At 43.1% G+C, this 23,756-nt stretch overlaps 1 protein-coding gene across 1 annotated transcript in view; it reads left to right on the forward strand.

The window, feature by feature from the left end:
* The window catches only part of LOC306747432 (uncharacterized protein), a gene marked incomplete at its 3' end in the record, with an annotated part of 73,909 nt that overhangs the window by 19,117 nt on the left and 31,036 nt on the right, over positions 1-23,756 (forward strand). The window contains exons 5-6 of the mRNA XM_079230493.1: positions 22,480-22,726; positions 23,581-23,701. Coding sequence (XP_079086619.1) covers positions 22,480-22,726; positions 23,581-23,701 — 368 coding nt within the window. The remainder of the gene's footprint in view (positions 1-22,479; positions 22,727-23,580; positions 23,702-23,756) is intronic.

The raw sequence follows: 23,756 nt of genomic DNA on the forward strand, positions 1-23,756 counted from the left end.
ACCAAAAACTGCTTCAGGGACCCGTCAGAATCCTTTATGATTTAGTGAATTATATAAAATGATCCCTTTACAGTCGTCATGAACGTTGATTTTAGTTATTGAGACGAAACCCGTCTTTGTACCAGACCGTGAACACGTTTATTTCTGCTGCAACGTCGGCCATTTTAACATTGAGGTCTTGATTGATTGTTTTTACAGCCTCCAGTGGTCATTTGAGGAACTGCAGTGTTTGACTTTGTTTCCCATCAACGGATGTGACCACTCGACTGAAACACAAACTGATGGAGTAGAGCGGCTCCTCCTGAGATCTGAGAGGTTCAATTACTGTTTTTGTCAATGGAGTCTGGTGTGTTTGGAGAGAGCAGAGATAACGGCTTCAGTTCCCTGTCAGAAAGGTCTGTAAAGAGGAGGAATACTCTAAACTAACTGATATTGATTCTTTTAGATGTCTAAAAGACGTCCACGGCAGAACTTGACTGGTTCTCACGTCTGTTTCTGGAGTAAAACCCTTCAAAACATCCAAACTCTCTCTTTGGGCTGAGAAAGAAGAAGCAGCGTTGCCAGTGAACATAATCCAGACTGTGTTTACATTTCCTGCACAATTTATTCATCAAAACCATTCCGTAGCTCAGAAACGTAATTCGTGGGAAACAGGGTTTCCTCTAAAGAAAAAGTGAATCTATTTTCACACGATTACAGTGCGTGGGTCCGTTTCCTTTTTAGTAGAAACCCCCACAATGCACAGCAGCAGAAGACGCCTGGTGTATGTAGAGCAGGAGTAAGTCAGAGTGAAGGGGAAGACGGCCCCTCGTCCTTTGTCTTCCTCTGCAGCTAACCAGATTAGCGCCTCGGCAGCTTTCCCTCTCCAAACTCCGGTCCAGTACGAGAACTTTGTAGCTCTGCCAGGCAACGGAAATAGACCCGGACCGAAGTGTGGCGAAGCAACGTGAGGAAAGGCAGGCGGGGTGACGAAGACGAGGAAAAGAGATGAGGCAGAGGAAGCAGAGGAAATGAAGAAAGAGAAGAGGAAAAAAGTGGTGGATAAAGAGAAATGATGATGGAAATCATCATGTGGAGATGGTGATTATGATTATCATCAAGAGCCGGAGAGGAGGAGATGAAGATTACTTGGGAAAATTATGAAGTGAATAATTTTTGATTAACCGTGATTACTTCAGACTTTTATTGATAATTTCAGAGTTGACAAAGTTGTATTCAGTCGACTTTTTTAGTCTCTTAACCATATCACACATGACCACTTACATTTATATTCCGGTCTCGGGAGATCCATCGATAGTTATTATCTTCCACTTATCAGGATGAGCAGAGTGTTCCAGACTCACTTCTTCCCAGCAACGTTTCCCAGTTCTTCCTGGTGGAACCCTGAAGGCGTTCCGAGGCCAGACCAGATATAAAATCTCTCTCCAGCGTGTTCTGGGTCTTTATGGTCTGTTTGACTCTAAATGACCATAATGTACTAAATGAACATCATGCTGTATTGAAGAAGACTTGAAACTAGAGATTGAGACATAAACTCATGTTTACAATGTTTACTGAAGGAATACATCAAGAGAAGTAGAGTCACTTATATAGACTTCTATACAACCAGAGGAGTCGCCCCCAGGTGGTCAGGAGAGAGAATGCAGGTTTTTTATTTTGTCATTGTCAAAATATATTTTAAAATGTGCAGCACTTTGAGCTACATAGTCTGTATAAAATGTGCTGTATACATATAGAGTATTATTATTATTCAAGATATGTAAGCATTGGCTTCCCTTTTCAGTAAAGTAGAGGCACAGACAGCAGCAGAAATACATAAATATATTTATTCAAAGTGTTTTTAATTTGTTTTAAATAATTCTTTCAAGAAGCCAACTGAGAGAAAAACCTTTTCCCTCTCTGCTGCACGCAACCCAGCTCATCCTCCTGCTGAAGATGTGACTCCCTGTCCTCGTTTAACAACTTTGCTGTGTCTTGTAGAGGTGATGGAGGTGACCAACTACAGGAAGTGACCCCCCGAAAACACAAGGGATTCTGGGTATTTCACCTCTCGGCTCTTGTCTCTCTCTCTCTCTCTCTCTCTCTCTCTTGAGGGTCGGGTAAAGTGCACAAACTCCCCGCCGCAACAATAAGACCTTTTTGTTAAAACAACAACAACCTCTCAATCTTCCATCCGTGTTTCTTCTCGCCGGTCTCCATTTGTTGTCATGGAAACGGACGATGCCCAAGCATATTGCATTAACGAGCTACTAGAAGCTTTTGAGGCAACGAAGAATAATTTGTTTTTTTGCGTGTCTCTCTCGTAATGGATGAACTTGGACGGAGGAAAAACTTCTGATGGATGCGGCGAATTCTTCTACCATTTTTTGGGTAAAAAATAAATACAAAATATATACTGTGGCCGGCGAAGCTTCTCAAACCTCAAGTTTTTTGTTTTTTTCTATGCGTCACGGTCGAGTGGATCTGGTCCGGATCGCTGAGACGACCAGCGTGGACGCTGCCACTGCACAGTCGTGCCAACAGACACACACACACGCACACACACACTTATATACCTCACGTACACATACACACACACACACACACACACACACACACACACACCAGCAGCATACAGAGGCACGTGTAACGTACAACTCGTTTGCTTCTCCACGCCACGTTTATACATCGTGTTTTCTTTTCTTTTTTTCATGCTCTTCACCAGCGGAACAACCTTTCTTCGTCAGATATCTGAAGAAACGTCCTGCAACGTGTGTCAGTTTCTACTCTTTTCAAAATGTCTTCATTGGAAACAACTTATTTAGGTTTAGAAGACAACATTTCTTAAGTTCAGGGAAATATGAAATTAAATGGTGAAATACTTAATTATGTTTAATACGTAGTTAGGTTTAATACAAGATGAAATACTTATAGGAAAAGATCTTTGTTTGGCCTAAAATAACTAATAAATTACTGAGGTATGCAAGTTAAACTGCGAGTACATCCACGTTTCTTTTCTCGTCTCCTGAGTGAAAGTTAGTCTTCTGTTGGACTCGCCCTGTGTGGCTTTAACGGTTTAGTTCACGATTACGTGGATTACATAGGAGTTGACTTTAATGTATCTGAACGCACACTTGGAAGGCACAGCTGTGTGAGAGAGCCTGAGCGGAGGAGACTTTACTTCTGCATCACAGCTGCCGTTCTCTCTGCCAGTCGACTCCAAAGGTTAAAGTCTCAGCATCCAGATAACGGACCGAAGAAAGACGCCTTGGTTCCTCAAATATTCATCAGGGCTTTTAGACCAGACGTCGTCTTGTTTCTTGTTTCTTCTGCTTGTGATTGCATCGGAGGTTTCATTACCTCCCAGACACACAGATCCATCCCTTCTGCCGTGTCTGTTTCATCTCAGAGCAGAAAGTAGCAATTAAACAACACAAAGCGGCATCGAGCGGCAACGCGACTCCTCACCAGCTGGCAACAAAGATGTCAGCCGAGAGTTACTGCAGTGACACGAACAGGTGGATTGAACTGTTCTGATCAATCACAACCACAATTAACTCAACAACCGGCTTCCTCCACTGATATTACAGGACACGTCCAGAGATATTCAATATTGTTGCCAACAAATCCAAAGAAACGACCGCCAACAAACAGTGAAAGTGTCAACTAACAAGTATTGTGTGTGTATCAACGCCTGATGTGTCTTCTTCCTGTGATCCATAGACCTCCATTAAAAACACATCAGAGCCTCATGGACTAGGATCCACGTTGCTGTATCCGCAAAAAATACAATATACCTAGTAATGTGTTTTCATGGCGAATGAGAGTAAATATCCAAGTAATATAATGTACCGTTTACATGTCGCCGTGCACACTTCCTTTGTGAACTCTCGTCAACGTTCTGCAACCTTTGCAAAACGGCTTTTCTTTTTGCAGCTGAACACAAGAACGGACTCCGATGCCGTCAGCGGGAAAGAGGTCGCGGGTCAGAAACCTGCAGGTTCTGAATGTGCTGAGTCCATCAGAACCGCTGATTTCATGACCCGGACCCAATCAGAATGTTGTCTTCAGATTTGTGAGCTGTTTTAATGGATTAACGTCTCCAGAGCCACAGACAGGAAGTCAGAGAGCACTGAGAGAACGACTGTTGGTTTTAAACCCTCTAAACGAAAGAATAACATAATAACTCCAGAATCCAGAAGTTCGGCTGTGTTAGAGCTCAAATCACAAGGAGTAATAATGACCAAGGACGGTTTCTGGAGCCGAACAGGAAGTGAATGTTTGCCGATCGTGAACTCGCTATCAACGTCAGTATTAAGGCCGATGTCCTGGTTGCGAATTTTTTCATCAGCTATCAGATTATCAGCCGATGACGATCAGCGGTAAAACTTAAACCTGTCCGTTGCACCACTAGCGTACGGACACGTTGCACGATAGAGGAAATGTATATATGGAATATGCATACGTATGTATATCATTCTTGGGGTTCGTGCACACGCACCAATGCTTCCACAACTTCTGACCATTTGATGGTGAAATAACCGCCCATGCTCTCCATTAGAATCCTCGGCTGGTGTCTTTTTCTACTTAAACTGCTTGTGGAAAAACACTCGTTCCACCGACGGAGCCGGTAAACAACTTAAGAGGAAGTAAACAGCAGGTGTGAAAGGTTAAGTTCTCTGTGAGAAGACGGAGGTGTGATTCGGAGGGGCGGCGGCGGACGTGACCTGCTCCTCGAGGAGACGAGGTTTTCAATCCTCTCCGGTACGCCGGCGGTGACGGCGGTCCTGAATGCGATGGGAAGGTCACCGCTCCGTTGGGAGACAAGAGGGAACAAAGTGGAGGCGATTTACCGGAGGAGAGGTGGAACTAAGCTCCCGGCAGGAGCTGATAGGCCGCGATGGACTCAACAAGAGACAACCGGGGAAAAGTCTTCAGCCTTTCACGAAGATTACTTCTATTACAATTAGACACCGGGGACGGTGACGTCCTCCCGCTTCTTCTGGAAAGTCACGCAGGAACCCGACGGCCGATCTGATCAAACACACATTTCAGTCTGTCTCTGAATGTATTTCACTGTATTTGTAGAAAACGTTGGAGAGGTAGCAGATCTAAAATCCTTTAATTTTTTTCTCGAGTCCTTTTTAGTTCTCTGGTGGAAAATCAGACGGCAAATATGATCAATCCTTACTGGCCAAATATGTGAAGAAATGCAACGACTCCAACTCAGTGCGCTTAAATAGACGTACAGCTAAAGATTTAAACATTTAACTGCCATGCACAGATATTACTTTATCGTAACATCATTTATCATTAATAAATGGTATCGCTATCTTGCTTTCGGCTGTCGCCATCTTGCTTTTGGACGTTGCAATCTTGCTTTTGACGTCGCCATCTTGCTTTTGACGTCGCCATCTTGCTTTTGACGTCGCCATCTTGCTTTTAGACATCGCCATCTTGCTTTTGACGTCGCCATCTTGCTTTTGGACGTCGCCATCTTGCTTTTGGACGTCGCCATCTTGCTTTTAGACATCGCCATCTTGCTTTTGACGTCGCCATCTTGCTTTTGGACGTCGCCATCTTGCTTTTGGATGTCGCCATCTTGCTTTTGACGTCGCCATCTTGCTTTTGACGTCGCCATCTTGCTTTTGGATGTCGCCATCTTGCTTTTGGGCCATTTTTCCGCTCCATGTAATTCAATGTTGCACGATCTTTTAAAGTATCCTCTCTCGTTTGATATTTTTATTTTCTCATCAAACAAAGTTTACCTACATTCATGCACTCCATAATCCAGTGCAGCTCCAGCCTGGGAGGTTAATGAGGTGTCACAGAAACCTTTTCACCCCCCAATCAGACGCTTCCCGATGGTCTCAGTGGACATGAACAATCCTGCCATGCTGGAGAAGAGATTAGCTCCGAAGAACTATTAAAAAAAAAACTTGTTGCTCTTAATAGTTTAATACGCAGTAATTGAGTGATGTCAAGAGGCCGACTGGAGTGTTGGTTTGCATCTGAAGACACAAAAAGAGAGTAATTATCCTACATAATAACCTACAGTCACCTCTCACGGCTTCACTGCTCCTTCTGAATTATGAGCTCAGCGTCACCTATACAAGGCGAGCTCACTTGGCGGTAGATGACTGAGCTCCTCGTTAGCACGGAGGTCGTTAGGCAGCTAATACCTGTAGGAGGCGGGTGAGACCGGTGGGGTCAGCGGCCATTAGCCAGCAGCGGCCGACATTCTTTCTTTAGTTTTTATAGTTTTTTTACGACAAAGTGCATCACCGTCCTCCCTCAACAGACCGAGTTCAGCAAGTCGTTAAAGTGCAGCTTCTGCAGGAATGAAGGCGAGAGGGAGGGAGGATCACAGACGGGTGAGATCACAAAGAACGGAACGTATATGCGGCGAGCGAGAGCCTCCGTGATCCAGATCAAGGGAATGCACAGGAGCCGCGTGTGTCACGGGGATTAAAGTACCTGTTGTGCAGCCGGTAATCCGCACTGCTGCTCGCTCCCTTCTGGAAGAGTCTGCAGAGCGAGAGCCTCCTCTGGATGTTTATGCTGCTCCGCATGCAGCGCCAGGGTTATACTACTCACAAGTCTTTAGGGGACGCTGATTGTCCTGCTCGACACGAACACAGCTACACACACACACACACACACACACACACACACACACACACAGGCGCTCAACGCTGACGAGTGGACCTGCCCCGCTGTCGAGTCCAATTAACGGCTGCGGCCGCATCAGCATGCCCCTTGTGTTTGGTTCAAAATTAATTTACCAACAAAACTTTTTAATCAAATTTCACTGTAGCACCCTCCCCTCCCCCCCAGAGGGGTGATTGGTTCTCCGCTGTTCGGCTCTGCGATGTCCGTCTCCTCCGTGATGCAGCTCGCAGCTCGCAGCTACGCAGCTCTGGCTTTTCCTCGGAAGAAAAATGATCCTTCAGCTTTTTCTTTGCAGTTCGTTAAAAACACAATCAGAGCCGGAGAAACGCTCAAATGTCAGTGAGGGGTTTTTTCTTTCTGTTGGGTGTGTTTAGTTATAATATTTTAAAGACATTTACTGCTGGTAGAAAAAGAAAAAAGACAGGATGTGTTTTTGAATTTCAAAGCAACCCATTCCAGCAGAATGTTTCATAACTTTGCGTCAGAAGAACAAAGGTTGAAGCTTGACGCTCTCACACGCGTGTCATCGCCGTGATGATGATGTCACAGGTAAAGCACGAGGCTGTGAACCCGTCACGTTCCACATGAGTGTTTCCCTTCAGTTGCCTCTTTAACTGCCTGGAAATAACAAGCGGAGCGTTATTGGTTCTTACCCGTCGCCGTCTTGTTGGTGTCGACCTGTCAATCACGAGGTAGCCCCGCCCTAAAGCACAGCCGGCTTTATGGGTACTTCTGTCCTCCTGTGTTATTATTATTTTTACATTATTTATCTAACGAGAGATGGGGACAAAAAAACGGAAAGTTTAAGATTTTGCTTGTTATTGAAGCAGAATGGCGATAATAGGATATTTAATAATAAATATATTAAAGTGGTGGCTCATAAACACACATGGCTCAAAATTAAGGCCTATAAATAAATTAATAAATAGACTGTTGATGTATCAAATGAAAGACCTGTCAATCTCCAGTCCTGCGTTTCAGTACCTGGGACACACACTACACACATACGCACTACACACAGACTACACACACACACACATGCACACACAGACTACACACACATACACACTACACACACATACACACATACATACACTCTACACTCACACACTATACACAGACTTCACACACACAGACTACACACACACACATGCACACACAGACTACACACACATACACGCTACACACACATACACACTACACACACTAGACACAGACTTCTCACACACAGACTACACACACACACACATGCACACACACTCGCACACAATCACACACGCACACACACACACACGCACACACACATACACACTACACATACACACACACACTAACAACACTGTCCGTCTGAGAAGAACTCATGATCATTAATATTCCTTATCTAAGGGCTTTCGGGGTGATGCCCATATATGGACTTTATTAAAACAAAAACTCATTGGAATACTGAGGACATCCATCCCCATGGCAACAGCAGAAGCCTTGAAGCCTGCGTCGTCTGCAGCTCTTCATCGGTCCAGTCAGACCAATACGTCTCACTTCCTGTTGCGCCTTCACAATAAAAGTATTCACAATAATGACCTTTATTGTGAAGCAACATGTTTGGTTTCCAAAGACTAAAACTCTGCAACGTGTGTGTGTGTGTCTCGGTGTGTGTGTGTGTCTCCCTCCCTCTCCCTCTCTCTCTCCCTCTCCTTCTCTCTCTCTCTCCCTCCCTCTCCCTCTCTCTGTCCCCCTCTCCCTCTCTCTCTCTCTCTCTCTCTCTCTCTCTCCATCCATCATTGAGTGGCAGTAGAGGGGAAATGAACTGGTTTCTCACCTCGAGAACCTTTTGATTACCTTTTTCCCGTCTAAAGCCACGTGAGCGCCGGCCGAGCCCCGTGACAGACAACCCATTAAGGAATATATATATATATATATATATATTTATAACTCCCCTCTGATTAATTTCCAAACTAACTTGTTTATCGCCTCTCAGCCGAAGTGGCCGCCTCAATGGATCCTTTTCCTTTTCCTTTGACTTTGAAAGCGGTCGTGGAATTATTCATCGCTGCTTTACATCTCAGCTCCTCCGTCTCTCTCTCCTTCCTCCTCCTCCTCTTCCTCCTCTTCCTCCTCCTCTTCTCCCTCAGTCATCTTGCACTTGAAGCCGTCTTGACCTTCCTCAAAGGGGCTCGTGGAGCCGGGTCGATCTCTGAGGAGGAGGGAAGGTTGCCGTGTTGAGTCCTGAAGGACCCTGAAGCTCTGTGGGACGGATGGCATAACAAGGAATGTGCGAGAATATGGAACCACAACAAAAATATAGCAAAGAAAAGAACTGGTGGAGAAAGTATGGAAGCCCGTTACCGCCAAAAAGAAAAAGAAAGGTCACGATTATGACTTTTTATCTCATAATTATTACTTCTTTTTTTTCCGCTGCAACAGGCTTCCATAAGAATGTGTATTATTTCAAATATATATATTTGACTAGGTTACTTACTGTGATAAAGCGAGCTAACTAATGCTAATTATCCATAAACACAAAGTGCAGCTGAGGCTCATGGGAATGTTTTACATCGTTTTTTTCGAGGTACAGCTTCATACGCTACTTGATGTTTCTTATTATCAATACAGCTTTTACATCATTATTATTATTATAATTTAACCAGACAGCAGCTATACACATTTAAAAACACATGAAATAAATAAACTATTTCAAGCAACAGACACAGAAATGTTGAATAGCAACAGACAAGCGATCGGCTCCAGGAAGATTTATCCTCCGAACCCGTCAGTGCATTTTAAAAGCTGTAATTGGGATCAACAGATCCTTAAAGCCGCTCACTGTTTTAATATTAACGATCAGGTGGTTTCTTTTTTTGTGAAAGGAATGACTCGCGGTGACAGAGCCACAGATAATTATCACTCGGCTCCACAAAGTGTTTTGTCTTTTTGGTTTTGGGGTCCAGTCCCACTGCGCTCAGCGGGGGCTGTTTTTAAGTAACAACACAAGTAACTCCACCGCTCGTTCAGTGGAGATCAAACACAGAGCAATTTTTTTTGGAATATCTGACAAAAGAGTTGCGAATTTTTCGCGCGAGTAGATTGCATGCAAAGTCAATGCACAGACGCAAATGGTTGCGAATAACGCGTTGGTTATTTCAATGGTGGACGGCGGAAATAGTAACTGTTTTTAAGGAGAAAAGCCACGATGGAGATAAGCCACGCCCCCTTTCCGCCGCGAACAAAGCGAATGAAGCTAACGACGCAAATTAACCACATGAAGTCGAGCGAGTAAACTCAGGTGAAAAAGCGCTGCGAAAATTCAACGCTTTTTGTGTGAACGCAGCATTACACTCTCCAAGCCACATTGTCGGCCATTTTAACTACACAAAGTGACAATAGCTCAGTATTGTGTCCCCGCTGCCTCCAAGTGGCCAATAAATCTAAAACTAGTTGGACGAAGACGTCGTTGTCTGGCGGGCGACTCGGCGACTCCCGCGCCGGCGTGGTGCTTGACCTCTGACCTCTTTGTGTTTGGTGAGCCGGTGGGAGGACGGCCGCCTGCAGAGCCGTTAGACCCCAACTCAAAATGCTTGAGAGATCGTTTAAATGCAATTACCAAAACGAGAAAGCAAGCTGCACTTCTCCCAAACGAGTCCACCACACACACACAGAGAGACACACACACACAACAATAAGTGAAAGGTTGTCACAATTCGAGCAACGTTCTACAGCAAAGTTGTCGACGTCCGCTAATGACGGCAATTACCCCGAACGTAAAGAAGAGACAGTGATGTCGTGTTTGTTGTTTGCTCTCTTTTATGCATCGATCAACGTGGAAATGGCGCCTTATTAAAGGTAAAATCGGTAACAAAAACTCAATCACCTGGGCGCACAAGCGGCCGCGGCCGGCGTGGCGGTAACCAGACACATCATTCTGGCCTCCGCATCGACCCGCAGACTCGGCCGCGCTGCCACTGATTACAATTATTAATTGAAAATAGGAAATCGATGGCTGTGAATTAAACACGGGCCCGTGCGTCTGCATGTGGGTCGGCCGTCTGCAAACAACCCGGCGCGGTTATCCGGTGCCGGGGGTTAGAGAGCGGGTCTTCCTCACGGAGTATTGTTTGCTCGTTGGTCAGGGAAGAGCCTGACAGCCGGCTGATGGGAATGGTTTTACTCATGCGAGGGGGGTGGCCTTAAATAAAGTGCTGCACCGCTGGGCGGCGTCCCAGGATGCAGCTGGAAATACAAACGCATCAAGCAAAGTCCATTTATTATTCTGTATTTCTTTTCTCCCCGGCTGCATGCGCTCAGAGGCTCACTTCGACCTGCAGGTGACCTTTCTCAGAGAGCCTGCTGGACTTTTCCGTGTAAAACGCATTCCGGGTGTGATCTGCTGGTTTAGAGTCAGCATCTGCATGTTCTTCTTCACATAAGTGAAACACTATTTCATCTCACTCTCAGATATGCTCCTTCTCTCTGTCGCATGCAAAGCTGTCGTCTCCGTGTCCGCGGAAGCAACAGTAGCAATTTGTTTGGAATAAACATAAGCGGTAGTATTTAATAATATATTAGATCGAGGCGGTAAACACAAAGCAGCGACGCTTCATCTCCAAAGATGATGAAGAGCAGATCTCTGCCTCTTTCATGAGCTGTGACCAAGATGCTGTTGAACTAAGAATGAAGGAAGTACACTAGAGGCTGTGTGTGTGTGTGTGTGTGTGTGTGTGTGTGTGTGTGTGTGTGTGTGTGTGTGTGTGTGTGTGTGTGTGTGTGTGCGTGCGTGTGTGTGTGTGTGTGTGCGTGCGTGTGCGTGCGTGTGTGTGCGTGTGTGTGTGCGTGCGTGTGTGCGTGCGTGTGTGTGTGCGTGTGTCTGTGTGTGTGTGTGTGTCTGTGTGTGTGTGCGTGTGTGCGTGTCTGTGTGTGTGTGTGTGTGTGTGTGTGTGTGTGTGTGTGTGTGACTATTTCATTGGCTTCTGCCCAGCTGGAAGAAGGCGTTCATTGGCCGACAGCGGCATCGATCCAGCGTCTGGGTGAAATGTTGAAGCTCGGTGACGGATGCAGAACGACTTTATAATCATTTATTCATCGCGGCAACAAGATGTTTAGCGGCTCTCAGTTGTGTTTTAATTTCATAGACTGTATGTACGGACGTATGTATGGACGCGATGACATCACCAGTTGTTTGCTGCGGTTTTAATGCCTCGAGTTGCAGCTTTAACACATGAAGCATACTTCTATACAACCAGAGGAGTCGTCCCCTGGTGGTCAGTAGAGTGAATGCAGCTTTAACACATGAAGCATAGACTTCTATACAACCACAGGAGTCGTCCCCTGGTGGCCAGTAGAGAGAATGCAGCTTTAACACATGAAGCATAGACTTCTATACAACCAGAGGAGTTGCCCCCTGGTGGTCAGGAGAGAGAATGCAGCTTTTAGACGTGAAGCATATACTTCTATACAACCAGATGGTACACATATTCTCCACAGGCATGTCTGTTTATTTGCTTGTAAAATAGACTTGCCTCTTTGCCTCTTTATTTGTCCGGCCCCCACAAACCCGTGACGTGATCAGCGGGGCAGAACCAAGACAAATGAGAGCGGTTGCTGCTCCATAGATCAACAGATGGCCCGGTGGCATTCGGAGTGCTGCTGTGTTTTCGGCCAGTCAGCACTATCCCTCCGCCTCACTTATTGGCAGGGTATCCCCCCCTCGTTCCTGTCCGATCGGGCCGCTCGTCCATCACCCTCTCACTGGGGCGCATGCATCCTCTTTATGGGGCAAACGATTTTCGCATCATACCGGAGCCGATGTGACTAAGTCATCATGTCGCAGACTAAATCTTCGTTTGTAAGATGAGTCGTTGGGTGTTTTTTGCAGCTTTAAATATCTGGACTCTGTTTTTAAGGAGAGTTTTCTTGTGTGCTTCACATTGGCTTTGATTCCCTCCAAATGAATGAATAAACATCCACATTTCGTGGTAAAATATCCTTCAGTGGGCCTTTAGCAGTCATCAACAATCAACGAATTCTGATTTTACGTGTGGAGACGCATCTTATCCGTTGAAGTATGTGACGTATTCATGCACCACGGACAATTTGTTGCATCTAAGTTTGCATAATCGTGACCCCAAAGTCCGTCCATCTCAAGGCAGCTGGGCCAAACCAAGCCAACCCGGTCTGTTTTTGGGTCCCGTTGTTGGCCGGATTTGGTGAATCTCCACCTTTTTTTAAATCTTTTCTAACCAGTGCGATGCAAACAATTTGGAATACAGAAAACACGGTTCTGGAGTTAATTATCCGTTTTCGTCAAAGAGGCCCGAGAAAATTGACTCCGTAATAGAATATCTAAGGGTGGAATATTAGAACTGTAAACCAATCAGAGCCCCAAGTTTCATGCTAATGCTAGCTTTTGTAGCTTGCCCCTGCTCTGTGGCCAACATGTGGCGTTAGCAAATTCACATCGGCTACATCGCCACCTTCATGTTGTTCCAGCTGCTGGACGATCTCTGGCCTTTATTTGGTTGTTCGGGTGGTTTGTTGTCCATTATCGGGGCTGAAGGAGACTTCCCATCTTCACTTTCCTTCAAACAAACAGAAACACATTATTAAGCAGAATGACCAGAAGGTTTTTAATGACACAAAAGCTGCTAATTCAATCACAGAATATGTTTTCCCTGCTCTTGTGAAGAGAGACTTTTTGAACGGAGAGCCTTGTTTTTATTTTTTGCATTTCACCCAGTTAATCACTCTAACCTCGTGGCCCTCCCTCCGACTGTACTGACAGGTTTGATTAATGCAAAACACTCATCATGCAGATGTCAGTGGTTGTTTACGGCTGGACTGGAGGGAGACGTTTTCAATATTAATTTAATGCTGGGGAGGTTTTGTGTAACTGGTTAGAGAGAGAGAGAGAGAGAGAGAGCGAGAGAGCGAGAGAGAGCAGAGTAGTTCTCGGCTTTGTGTTTGTACGAGAAGATTTTTAAAATGTTTGTAAGTGCAGAGAGTGTTCCTCCACAGCTCCGGCATAATAGATTGTATTTGGTTTGTATGCATCTCTGGAAGTGTCTCCAGAACCAAACTCGGGAGAATTTGCCGGATGAATAAAAGTTAAGAAAACAGGCTCGGGTAATCACAGCTGCAGAAATGCATATTGACATATTTTTATTCGGGCTACGAAGCACTTTTTAATTTTTTTTTTGCGAAAGCAGAGCAACTCAACCAACTGACTTCCACCTGATAATGACTAATAAATGATTATTACATTTGCATAACTTTTTCCTGTGTCATGAAAAAGCAGCGCTGTGAAACCCTGAAGGTTTTCTGCTTCTTCTTACGAATGGCTGGACAGACGAGAGAGAGGACAGCATTTAAAGTAGGCACAGCAGACGATTTAATGACGACATCAATCAGCCGAGCACAGCGTGTGTAGACGTTACCTAAAGCCCTTCACGGGCCTCCACCATACCACACAATGGCACCAGTAACTGTAGGGAAGTTTCTTAATGGGGCTCAATCATGTCATGCACTGAATTTATCTTGGAAAAAATAGAAAAAAATGAGTTTCTCTACGGGATACGGCTCTAAAAATGTTGAATGCATTATAACCTTTATGCTCAATGTATAACGACCTGCCAATGTGACTTGAATGTGTTACAGGGAATACATGTGTTGCACCTGCTGCAAAGTATTCCTATTGATAATTATGAGTGTTATCATTATCTATTTAATGTCTTGTAATTGCGTTATTTTGGAGAGAAAAAAGGCCTTGATGAGTTTTTATGAGGAGAAGATAATACGTATATTTTCCACGACTGAAGATTTCACTATTTGTAAAAAATTCCAGAAAAATTTACGTCATTTATGTGACTCTGGTTGTATAGAAGTCTATGCTTTAATACATCAGCGATATGAGAGAGGTGACAGGAAACAGCTAAGCTAATTGTCTTTTGGCTCGAGCTTCACCCGAAAGCTTGAATATTGATAAGATAATCCGGCGGCAACCTCCGGTTCTTAAAAGTGAAGTCTATGCTTCATGTGTTAAAGCTGCATTCTCTCTCCTGACCAGCAGGGGGTGACTCCTCTGCTTGTATAGAAGTCTATGCTTCATGTGTTAAAGCTGCATTCTCTCTCCTGACCACCAGGGTGTGACTCCTCTGCTTGTATAGAAGTCTATGCTTCATGTGTTAAAGCTGCATTCTCTCTCCTGCCCACCAGGGGGAGATTCCTCTGGTTGTATAGAAGTCTATGCTTCATGTGTTAAAGCTACATTCTCTCCTGACCACCAGGGGGTGACTCCTCTGCTTGTATAGAAGTCTATGCTTCATGTGTTAAAGCTGCATTCTCTCTCCTGACCACCAGGGGGCGACTCCTCTGGTTGTATAGAAGTCTATGCTTCATGTGTTAAAGCTGCATTCTCTCTCCTGACCCCCAGGGGGTGGCTCCTCTGGTTGTATAGAAGTACATGCTTCATGTGTTAAAGCTGCATTCTCTCTCCCGACCACCAGGGGGCGACTCCTCTGGTTGTATAGAAGTATATGCTTCATGTGTTAAAGCTGCATTCTCTCTCCTGACCACCAGGGGGCGATTCCTCTGGTTGTATAGAAGTCTACGCTGCATGTGTTAAAGCTGCATTCTCTCTCCTGACCATCAGGGGGTGACTCCTCTGGTTGTATAGAAGCCAGTGACCACCAGGAGTCGCCCCCTGGTGGTCACTGGCTGCAAAAAAAAAAACATGGCGACGCGCGTAATCCAAGATGGCGGCGACAAACTCGCCGAACTCGAGGCTTCAAAACATCCGTCCACAAACCAACGAGTCACGATGACCACGTCCTCTTCTTATATGCGGTCTATCTTCGTAACCGGCTTCCTCCTGCACAACTTATCCATGAGTATTTGGATGGGCTCTGCACCTGCAGGAGAGGAAGCTGCTAGCAGCAGCTGTCAGCATTAGTCACACATGTTGAAACCTTCAAATGAGGCTGAAATTAGTCCTGTCTGACTTTCCTTCTCCTTCGCCTGCCTCCCACCGTGTGTTCAGTCCATTAAGAGATTTGACATTCAGCTATAATTTCTTTACAAAAAATGTGGCTAAATGTCAAAGTCAGCCTCATTCAACCTGTAGTTATTCTCAAGAGTTTGTTGAGTTGCGCCCCTCGTTTAAGTCAATTACAAAAACAAAGAAAAGGAAAACAACGAAGAGAAATGCTGACAGAAATATATATATATATATATATATATATATATATATATATATATATATATATATATATATATATATATATATATATATATACAACTTTATAATTTTGAAAAATAATTTGCCACTTTATGGGGATGTCAAATCAGTGCTGATGTTACATGTAATGTAATACATTATAAACATCCCCGCTGTGCCTACATGTACCAGGATGCATTGCACACAAGCAGCGTTTCACTACATCTGATAAATAAACAAACTGAACTACAGCAGCTTTAAAACCTGAAACAGCCTCTAAATGTCAGCTCTCCACAGAAACACCTTCAATGAATCCTTCTCCAGGGATTCCAGGACCAGTTCCAGAAAAGGCAGTTCATATATTTTTTTATTAAAATTGCTCTTTTCGACTCCCTTATTAAGCAGAATAATATGAGACATTTTCCAAACTTTGTGACCGTACCGGAGAAATAGAAAGGTTTGAATTTGTATTTATTTGATCACTTGACTGAGCGTTGAAGAGAAAAGGTGCGCTGATCGTATCCGGTGTGAGACCAAGTCACTGTTGACGTTGTATACTTTAGTTTAGTTACAAAACTTGTGTCACATAATTACTTATTTTGACTGAATCCACAATCTTTCGCTCAACTTAACCAAGTACTTTGTTGCGTAAGTAAACCGAAAAACAAATGAAACTTACTTTGGTCTGTGCGCATGTTACGAGCGGAAACTGTACATAACGTATTTATATATTTTATTTAAACCTTTATTTAACCAGGAGAGTCCCATTGAGATTGTGAATGCAGAAGTTTTATTTTGAAAAGACACAGCATGCAGCGAGCATAATCTCTACAAATCCTGTGAACATGGACATTTTATTTTGAAAGGTCAGTATGAAACTCTTACGTTTTTTATTAACACTGATGTTTATTTTGAAAAGATACTATGCATGTAGTGATCACAATCTCTACATATCCTGTAAGCATGGAAGTTTTATTTTTTTAAATATACTATGCATGTAGCGAGCAGAATCTCTAAGTATCCTGTGAACATGGACATTATATTTTGAAAAGTCACTATGCAGGTAACAAGCAGAAACTCTGTTTCTTGTGAACATTTAAGTTTTATTTTGAAAACAAACTTCTGGTAGCAGAATCTCTACGTATCCTGTAAACATGGACATTGGTTTTACCTTCCTCTGAATTTTAAAGTGTGCGATTTATTTGGAGGAGATTACGCAACTATTTATTTAATTATTCATTGCAAAAAGGTGCAAAAGACGCAAAGTCCGGTTTTCATATTCCATGAAAGAGGAACAAAACAAAAGGAAGCTTCTTATCTCGCGCGTGGGAGGGTCGTCTGTCTGCGGCTCTTCCAATTATCTGCCGCATTCAAAAAAAGAAGAAAGTTTTAAACATCAATATTTCAGCGTGTTCTGTGTGTGTGAGTGACGAGCATAGGCGGTAACGGGCTCTCCAGTCGGAAAGCCTCTAATTGCTCCAACAGCTGTGCTGTTGTGCAGCTTGAAGTTTTACAAATAAACTGGAAGAAGAGAAAACAGGAGATTCTTCATCAGCTGCTTCAGGAATCATCCAGCGAGACCGACTCAAAACTGCTTCTGAAATTAGCTTTCTGAAAATATGGAGGCAGCAAAAAGGCCCGTTGGCCCTTTCCTCGAGGTTTCCATACGATGTTTTGGACGGCGGCGTCACGGTTTCGGGTTGCCGAGACATCTTAGAAACGCCGGGAGGCAATTTCTTCAAATTTCGCCACAAACTCGAGGATGAATTCACGAGAATTTTGTGGTCGAAAGGTCCGCAAACTGTTTTACCTCCACTGCGTCTCTGGCTGAAAGCAGCGTTGGGTCGTTGAATAAAACCGGTAATATAAAAAGCCGCTCTGAGAACGTCTCAATCGTTATCGCCACCCAAAAGATTACCCGTTTTGTTGTTGTTGCCGTGTGCAGAAGGCGAGGTTAGCCGCGGACAGACGCAGAGATGCGCGCTCAAGGTGGAATTTCGCTTTTGACCAACAACCTCCGGACGAAATAGAGCGCCTACCATGTAGTCCAGGTGCGTTTCCCTTTCAGACGTGAGAAAAGAGACAATACCAAAGAGCTGGCTCACATTTTAGTTTTAAATCTTTGGCAAACAGTGACTCCTCGGCACGGTTAAACCTAGAAGTATTCCTTTAAGAGTTAGCCCTTGCCAAAGCATATTATGCGGCTCCTAATTCAGTGCGGAAAGTTCTGCTTAGTGCCAGCGAGCTACTCTTGATCAAAGTCATTAGTCACTTGATTTGGACTCTTTGCTGCTGAATAATTGAGGCTGTGAGAGGATAAAGGATTCGACTGCGAAAAGGAATAAAGGGAACTCCCCCCTTTGAGCGAGAGTCAGGAAGGAGGAGAGGGATGGAGAGAGAGGAAGAAGAGAGTAAATTAGAGGAATATTGAGAGGGAGTTGGCGTGAGTCTGATTTATGCTTTGTCTGCCCAGAGCTCTGTCCACCGCAGCGCCGATGAAACATTTAACACACGGTATCTGTAGGACGGCCGCCCACGTTGGGGGAGGGGAGAAGTTCTCCGAGACTCGACAACTTTGCCGGTCTCTCAACGTTTTATTTTGTACTTAAAAGACCATTCACTCAGAACTCTTGGCCCTCAGACGTTGGGTACTTCACTTCCCTTTTTGGAGAGTGCAGTTTCACCCCGTGAGCATACGTTAAAAAGACAACAGGGCTTGGATTTATGTTGTCTTGGGATGATGTAATACACAATAAAGTGTCCCGTCTTTTGTACTTGTTTTCAACGAATGTCTCGCGGTTCGGATTTATAGCAGCGATTCTCTGCCTGAGTCAGTGTCACAGTGTGCGTGGCCGTAGTTAGTAGTAGTAGTAGTTAATAGTAGTAGTTAGTAGTCGTAGAAGGTAGTAGTAGTAGTAGTAGTTAATAGTCGTCGTTAGTAGTCGTAGTAGGTAGTAGTAGTAGTTAGTAGTAGTTAGTAGTCGTAGGTAGTAGCAGTAGTTAGTAGTAGTAGTTAGTAGTAGTAGGTGATATTAGTAGTTAGTAGTAGTAGGTAGTAGTTAGTAGTAGTTAGTAGTTGTACGTAGTAGCAGTAGTTAGTAGTAGTAGTTAGTAGTAGTAGTAGGTGGTATTAGTAGTTAGTAGTAGTAGTAGTTAGTAGTAGTAGAAGGTAGTAGTAGAAGTGAGTTGTACGTAGTATCAGTAGTTAGTAGTCGTAGTTAGTAGTTGTAGGTAGTAGTAGTAGTTAGTAGTAATAGTTAGTAGTAGTAGTTAGTAGTTGTAGGTAGTAGTAGTAGTAGTCGTAGGTAGTAGTAGTAGGTAGTAGTCGTAGGTAGTAGCAGTAGTTAGTAGTAGTAGTTAGTAGTAGTAGTAGTTAGTAGTAGTTAGTAGTAGTAGTAGTAGTAGTAGTAGTTAGTAGTCGTAGGTAGTAGTTAGTAGTAGTAGTAGTTAGTAGTCGTAGGTAGTAGTAGTAGTTAGTAGTAGTAGTTAGTAGTCGTAGGTAGTAGTAGTAATTAGTAGTAGTACTTAGTAGTAGTAGAAACAGCGAAAAAAGGTAGTTGGATGGATGAGTTACAAACTCAAAGGACTTTCAACCAGGAGACAGGAGTTAGTGATCCGCGTGAGAGCAAAGGTCAACATTGACGCAACAATAATATATGTTGCGTATGCAATAATTTACTAAAACTATATAAAAAAAACTTACTTTTAACCCAAGCACAACATTCTGAACTACTGGCAAATATGTCACAAAGCCGACTTAACAAACTTATTAGTACATATATATATATATATATATATATATATATATATATATATATATATATATATATATATATATATATATATATATACATATATATATATATATATATATATATATATGTATATATATATATATATATATATATATATGTATATGTATATATATATATATATATATATATATATATATATATATATATATATATATATATATATATATATTTACTGGCATCATAATCCTTTGAATATGGAGATAACGACGCACTTCCAGGCCGTCTCTCCTGGAAGGGATTCATGGTGTTCCACTCGTTTGTTCACAAGGAAACTGAAAGAGTAGTTTTTTTATTATAATTCAGTTATAAGACTGATTATAGATTACCAGACATATATTGTATTATATTATTCAGCCTATAAATATGAATATATTTATATATAAATATTCTGGGTGCCGCTGCATTAGTTTTATATTCAAGCTCTTTATCATCATATGGACAAGCATTACAATCTTAGATCTCAGGCTCCCTCTATTAATGCTCATTAAAAATGTATTTTTTTTAACTCACACACATAAGAGCAAGATTAAAATATTTGACATAAAATAGTGCAAGTTAAAAGATAGGGCTAAAATATGTACATGCATGAAATATAAGATGAAGTAATCTATATTTGTGGTAATGTATTGCAAATGAATAAACTGAATTTAAAAAGGAATGTATATATACATATATATATATATATATATATATATATATATATATATATATATATATATATATATATATATATATATATATATATTGAAGGGATTGGAATCTCCTCTCCAGGAAATTCCTCGCGTGTTCAATAATTGACAGTACAGGTTATATTACAATCAAGATTATTTATTTAAGCCATTATTACACACATACATGAAATGCATACCTAATACAAGGCCTTGGACTCAGCTCCCCTGATGGTCTGCTCTGCATACAGTCTGCACACAGTCAGCACACCCCCAGAATGAGAGTGGGCCTCGTTCTCTAAGAACAATGGATAGTTATGCCATTTCTGTGAGACTCCTCCTTATCTGACTTTCATATTTGTCTCAGTCTTAGTAGCGAAAAAGGGAGCTGAGTCCGTCTGTAATTCAGACATCTAAAGGTCACAAGGGTGAGCCACACTGAGCACAAAGGCGGAATCTCCCACACCCGACAGGAGCCAGACAACCGTCCCTGTGCCAGACCGATAACGGCCAAAAGCAAGCTTTATGTGTTAATATGCGGTAGCAAGGCATATAAGGCCACAGCGGCCTCTTTCTAATCTGTTTAGCCAATGTCAAGAGCAACTGAGAACTAGACCAGTTACGATTTCCCATCAGCTTCGAGACACATTCTTTTAGTGCAAGCAGGACATGAAACTTTAGTCAAAGTAAGGCAGTACAACATATAAATCATTAAATTCTCTTCAATATATATATATATATATATATATATATATATATATATATATATATATATATATATATATTATTGATGAGTATTATACATCGTAATGAGGTAAAGTTAGTATAAAAGTGATGAACTCAGGAGCTCAAGAGTTTTAAAGTTTTCTCGGGGCGTTATTAGTATATATTATTATTATATTAGTTATTGATTAGAGCAAAGTGGTTTAGAGCATTTCTTTCCAGCAGCAACATCAGTGAGAGGATTTCTGCTGCAGCTGCACCAACTCTGAGGATCACACAGATTACCACCTTACTCTATTTTAGTGGTATACGTGGGTTTGTTTTTGTTTTTAATGCCACTTCATAAAGACAGTAGACTTGGCTTATGAAGAGATCTCAGACCAGCTGGGTTGGTAAACATCATCGAGCTGCATAGAGTTTAACGACGTCTCTCATTTGCCGTCGTCTCTGAGGGTTAAAGGTGGCGGTTTTGCAGCTTTAGCACATCTGCTCTCCAGAGAATCTGCCTCAAAGTTCTGGAGGCTAAACTGCTGTAAACATTTTTAGTCCAATACTTTACTTCATGTGTTAAAGCTGCAGTCTCTCTCCTGACCACCAGGGGGTAACTCCTCTGGTTGTATGGAAGTCTATGCTTCATGTGTTAAAGCTGCATTCTCTCTCCTGACCACCAGGGGGCGACTCCTCTGGTTGTATGGAAGTCTATGCTTCATGTGTTAAAGCTGCATTCTCTCTCCTGACCACCAGGGGGCGACTCCTCTGGTTGTATAGAAGTCTATATAAATGACTCTACTTCTCTTGATGTATTCCCTCAGTAAACATTGTAAACATGAGTTTATGTCTCAATCTCTAGTTTCAAGTCTTCTTCAATACAGCATGATGTTCATTTAGTAAATTATGGTCATTTAGAGTCAAACAGACCATAAAGCAGGGGATGCTTTAGGGGCGGGGATACAATGTGATTGACAGGTCGACACCAGAGATGTATACGACGTCTACACGTCGCTCCTCCTCAGTCCACATATGGTCACTTCCCTGGTTGTGAAAAAACAAGATGGCGAAACGCCAAACTCGAGGCTTCAAAACATCCTCTTTCTAAAAAACCCAATATGGTTACGGCCATAATCCAAGATGGCGACGGCAAATTCGCCGAAATAGAGGCTTCATAACGTCAGTCCACAAACCAACGGGCGACGTCACCATGACTCGGTCCACTTCTCATAAGCTGTGCTCTTACCTCACCTGGCTTCACCTCACCTTCGTCCTCTCTTGTGTGGATTACTTCATTTTCCAGACGACCATGAATCCTCCGCGCTCTCAGACTTCGTACACATCGTATATAAACATCGATGACACATGTTTTGAATCACACGTCGACTCTCTCAACCTCCCTCCCTCACTTCCCTCCCTCGTCTCCGTCCAGGCTGCGAGAGCGACTTCTGGGGGCCCCACTGCAGCAACCGCTGTCAGTGCCGCAACGGGGCCAAGTGCAACCCGATCACCGGAGCCTGCATCTGCACCGACGGCTTCCAGGGCTGGCGCTGCGAGGAGGCCTGCGACCCCAACCTCTACGGCAAGGACTGCCTGCTGGACTGCCAGTGCCTCAACGGCGCCACCTGCCAGCATCAGACCGGCGAGTGCCTGTGTGCACCGGGATACACCGGGGCCTTGTGAGTAGGGGGCCGGGGAGGGTCATGATTTGGAGGGCTTCCTTTCAGAAGCAGATTTTGAAAACAGGGCAATTTTTTTTGTCAGAACACGACACACAATTCACACAACCACACACACAAGTAGATATTATGCAAAAATACTCACAATAATCAAACACAATAATTTATAAAAACAATTTAAAATGTACCACCATCTGGCAAGAGACACGGTTCATATGGTCTGATTCTGTTTGAACCAGCCGCTGCTTTTCTAATGATATTAAGTCTGGGTTTGATTTTTTTTTGTCTGGTTTTGATTTTTTGATTGTACATGAATATATACATATATACATATACATACATATATATATATATATATATATATATATATATATATATATATATATATATATATATATATTATAAAACATTAGAACAAATGTTTACAAACATTAGAGTATGTTCTGACAAGTGAAGTCAACGTTTCATGTGTTAAAGCAGCATTCTCTCTCCTGACCACCAGGGGGCGACTCCTCTGGTTTTATAGAAGTCTATGCTTTATGTGTTAAAGCTGCATTCTCTCTCCTGACCATCAGGGGGTGACTCCTCTGGTTGTATAGAAGTCTATATAAATGACTCTTACTTCTCTTGATGTATTCCCTCAGTAAACATTGTAAACATGAGTTTATGTCTCAATCTCTAGTTTCAAGTCTTCTTCAATACAGCATGATGTTCATTTAGTAAATTTTGGTCATTTAGAGTCAAACAGACCATAAAGCAGGGGATGCTTTAGGGGCGGGGCTACAAGGTGATTGACAGGTCTCTACCACCTCCTCTCGTCACCAACCCCTCCTTCTTCTTCTTCTTCCCTCTAGCTGTGAGGAGCCCTGTCCTCCCGGTAAACATGGGTCCCAGTGTGAGCAGCGATGTCCCTGTCAGAACGGAGGGGCGTGTCATCACGTCACCGGAGAGTGCTCCTGTCCCGCCGGCTGGGTGGTACGAGCTGCTCCCCTCCACCACTGCATGTGCATCCAAGCTTTGTTCACACTCT

The sequence above is a fragment of the Taurulus bubalis genome, assembly GCF_910589615.1.
Source record: "Taurulus bubalis genome assembly, chromosome: 15".
Taxonomy (NCBI): domain Eukaryota; kingdom Metazoa; phylum Chordata; class Actinopteri; order Perciformes; family Cottidae; genus Taurulus; species Taurulus bubalis.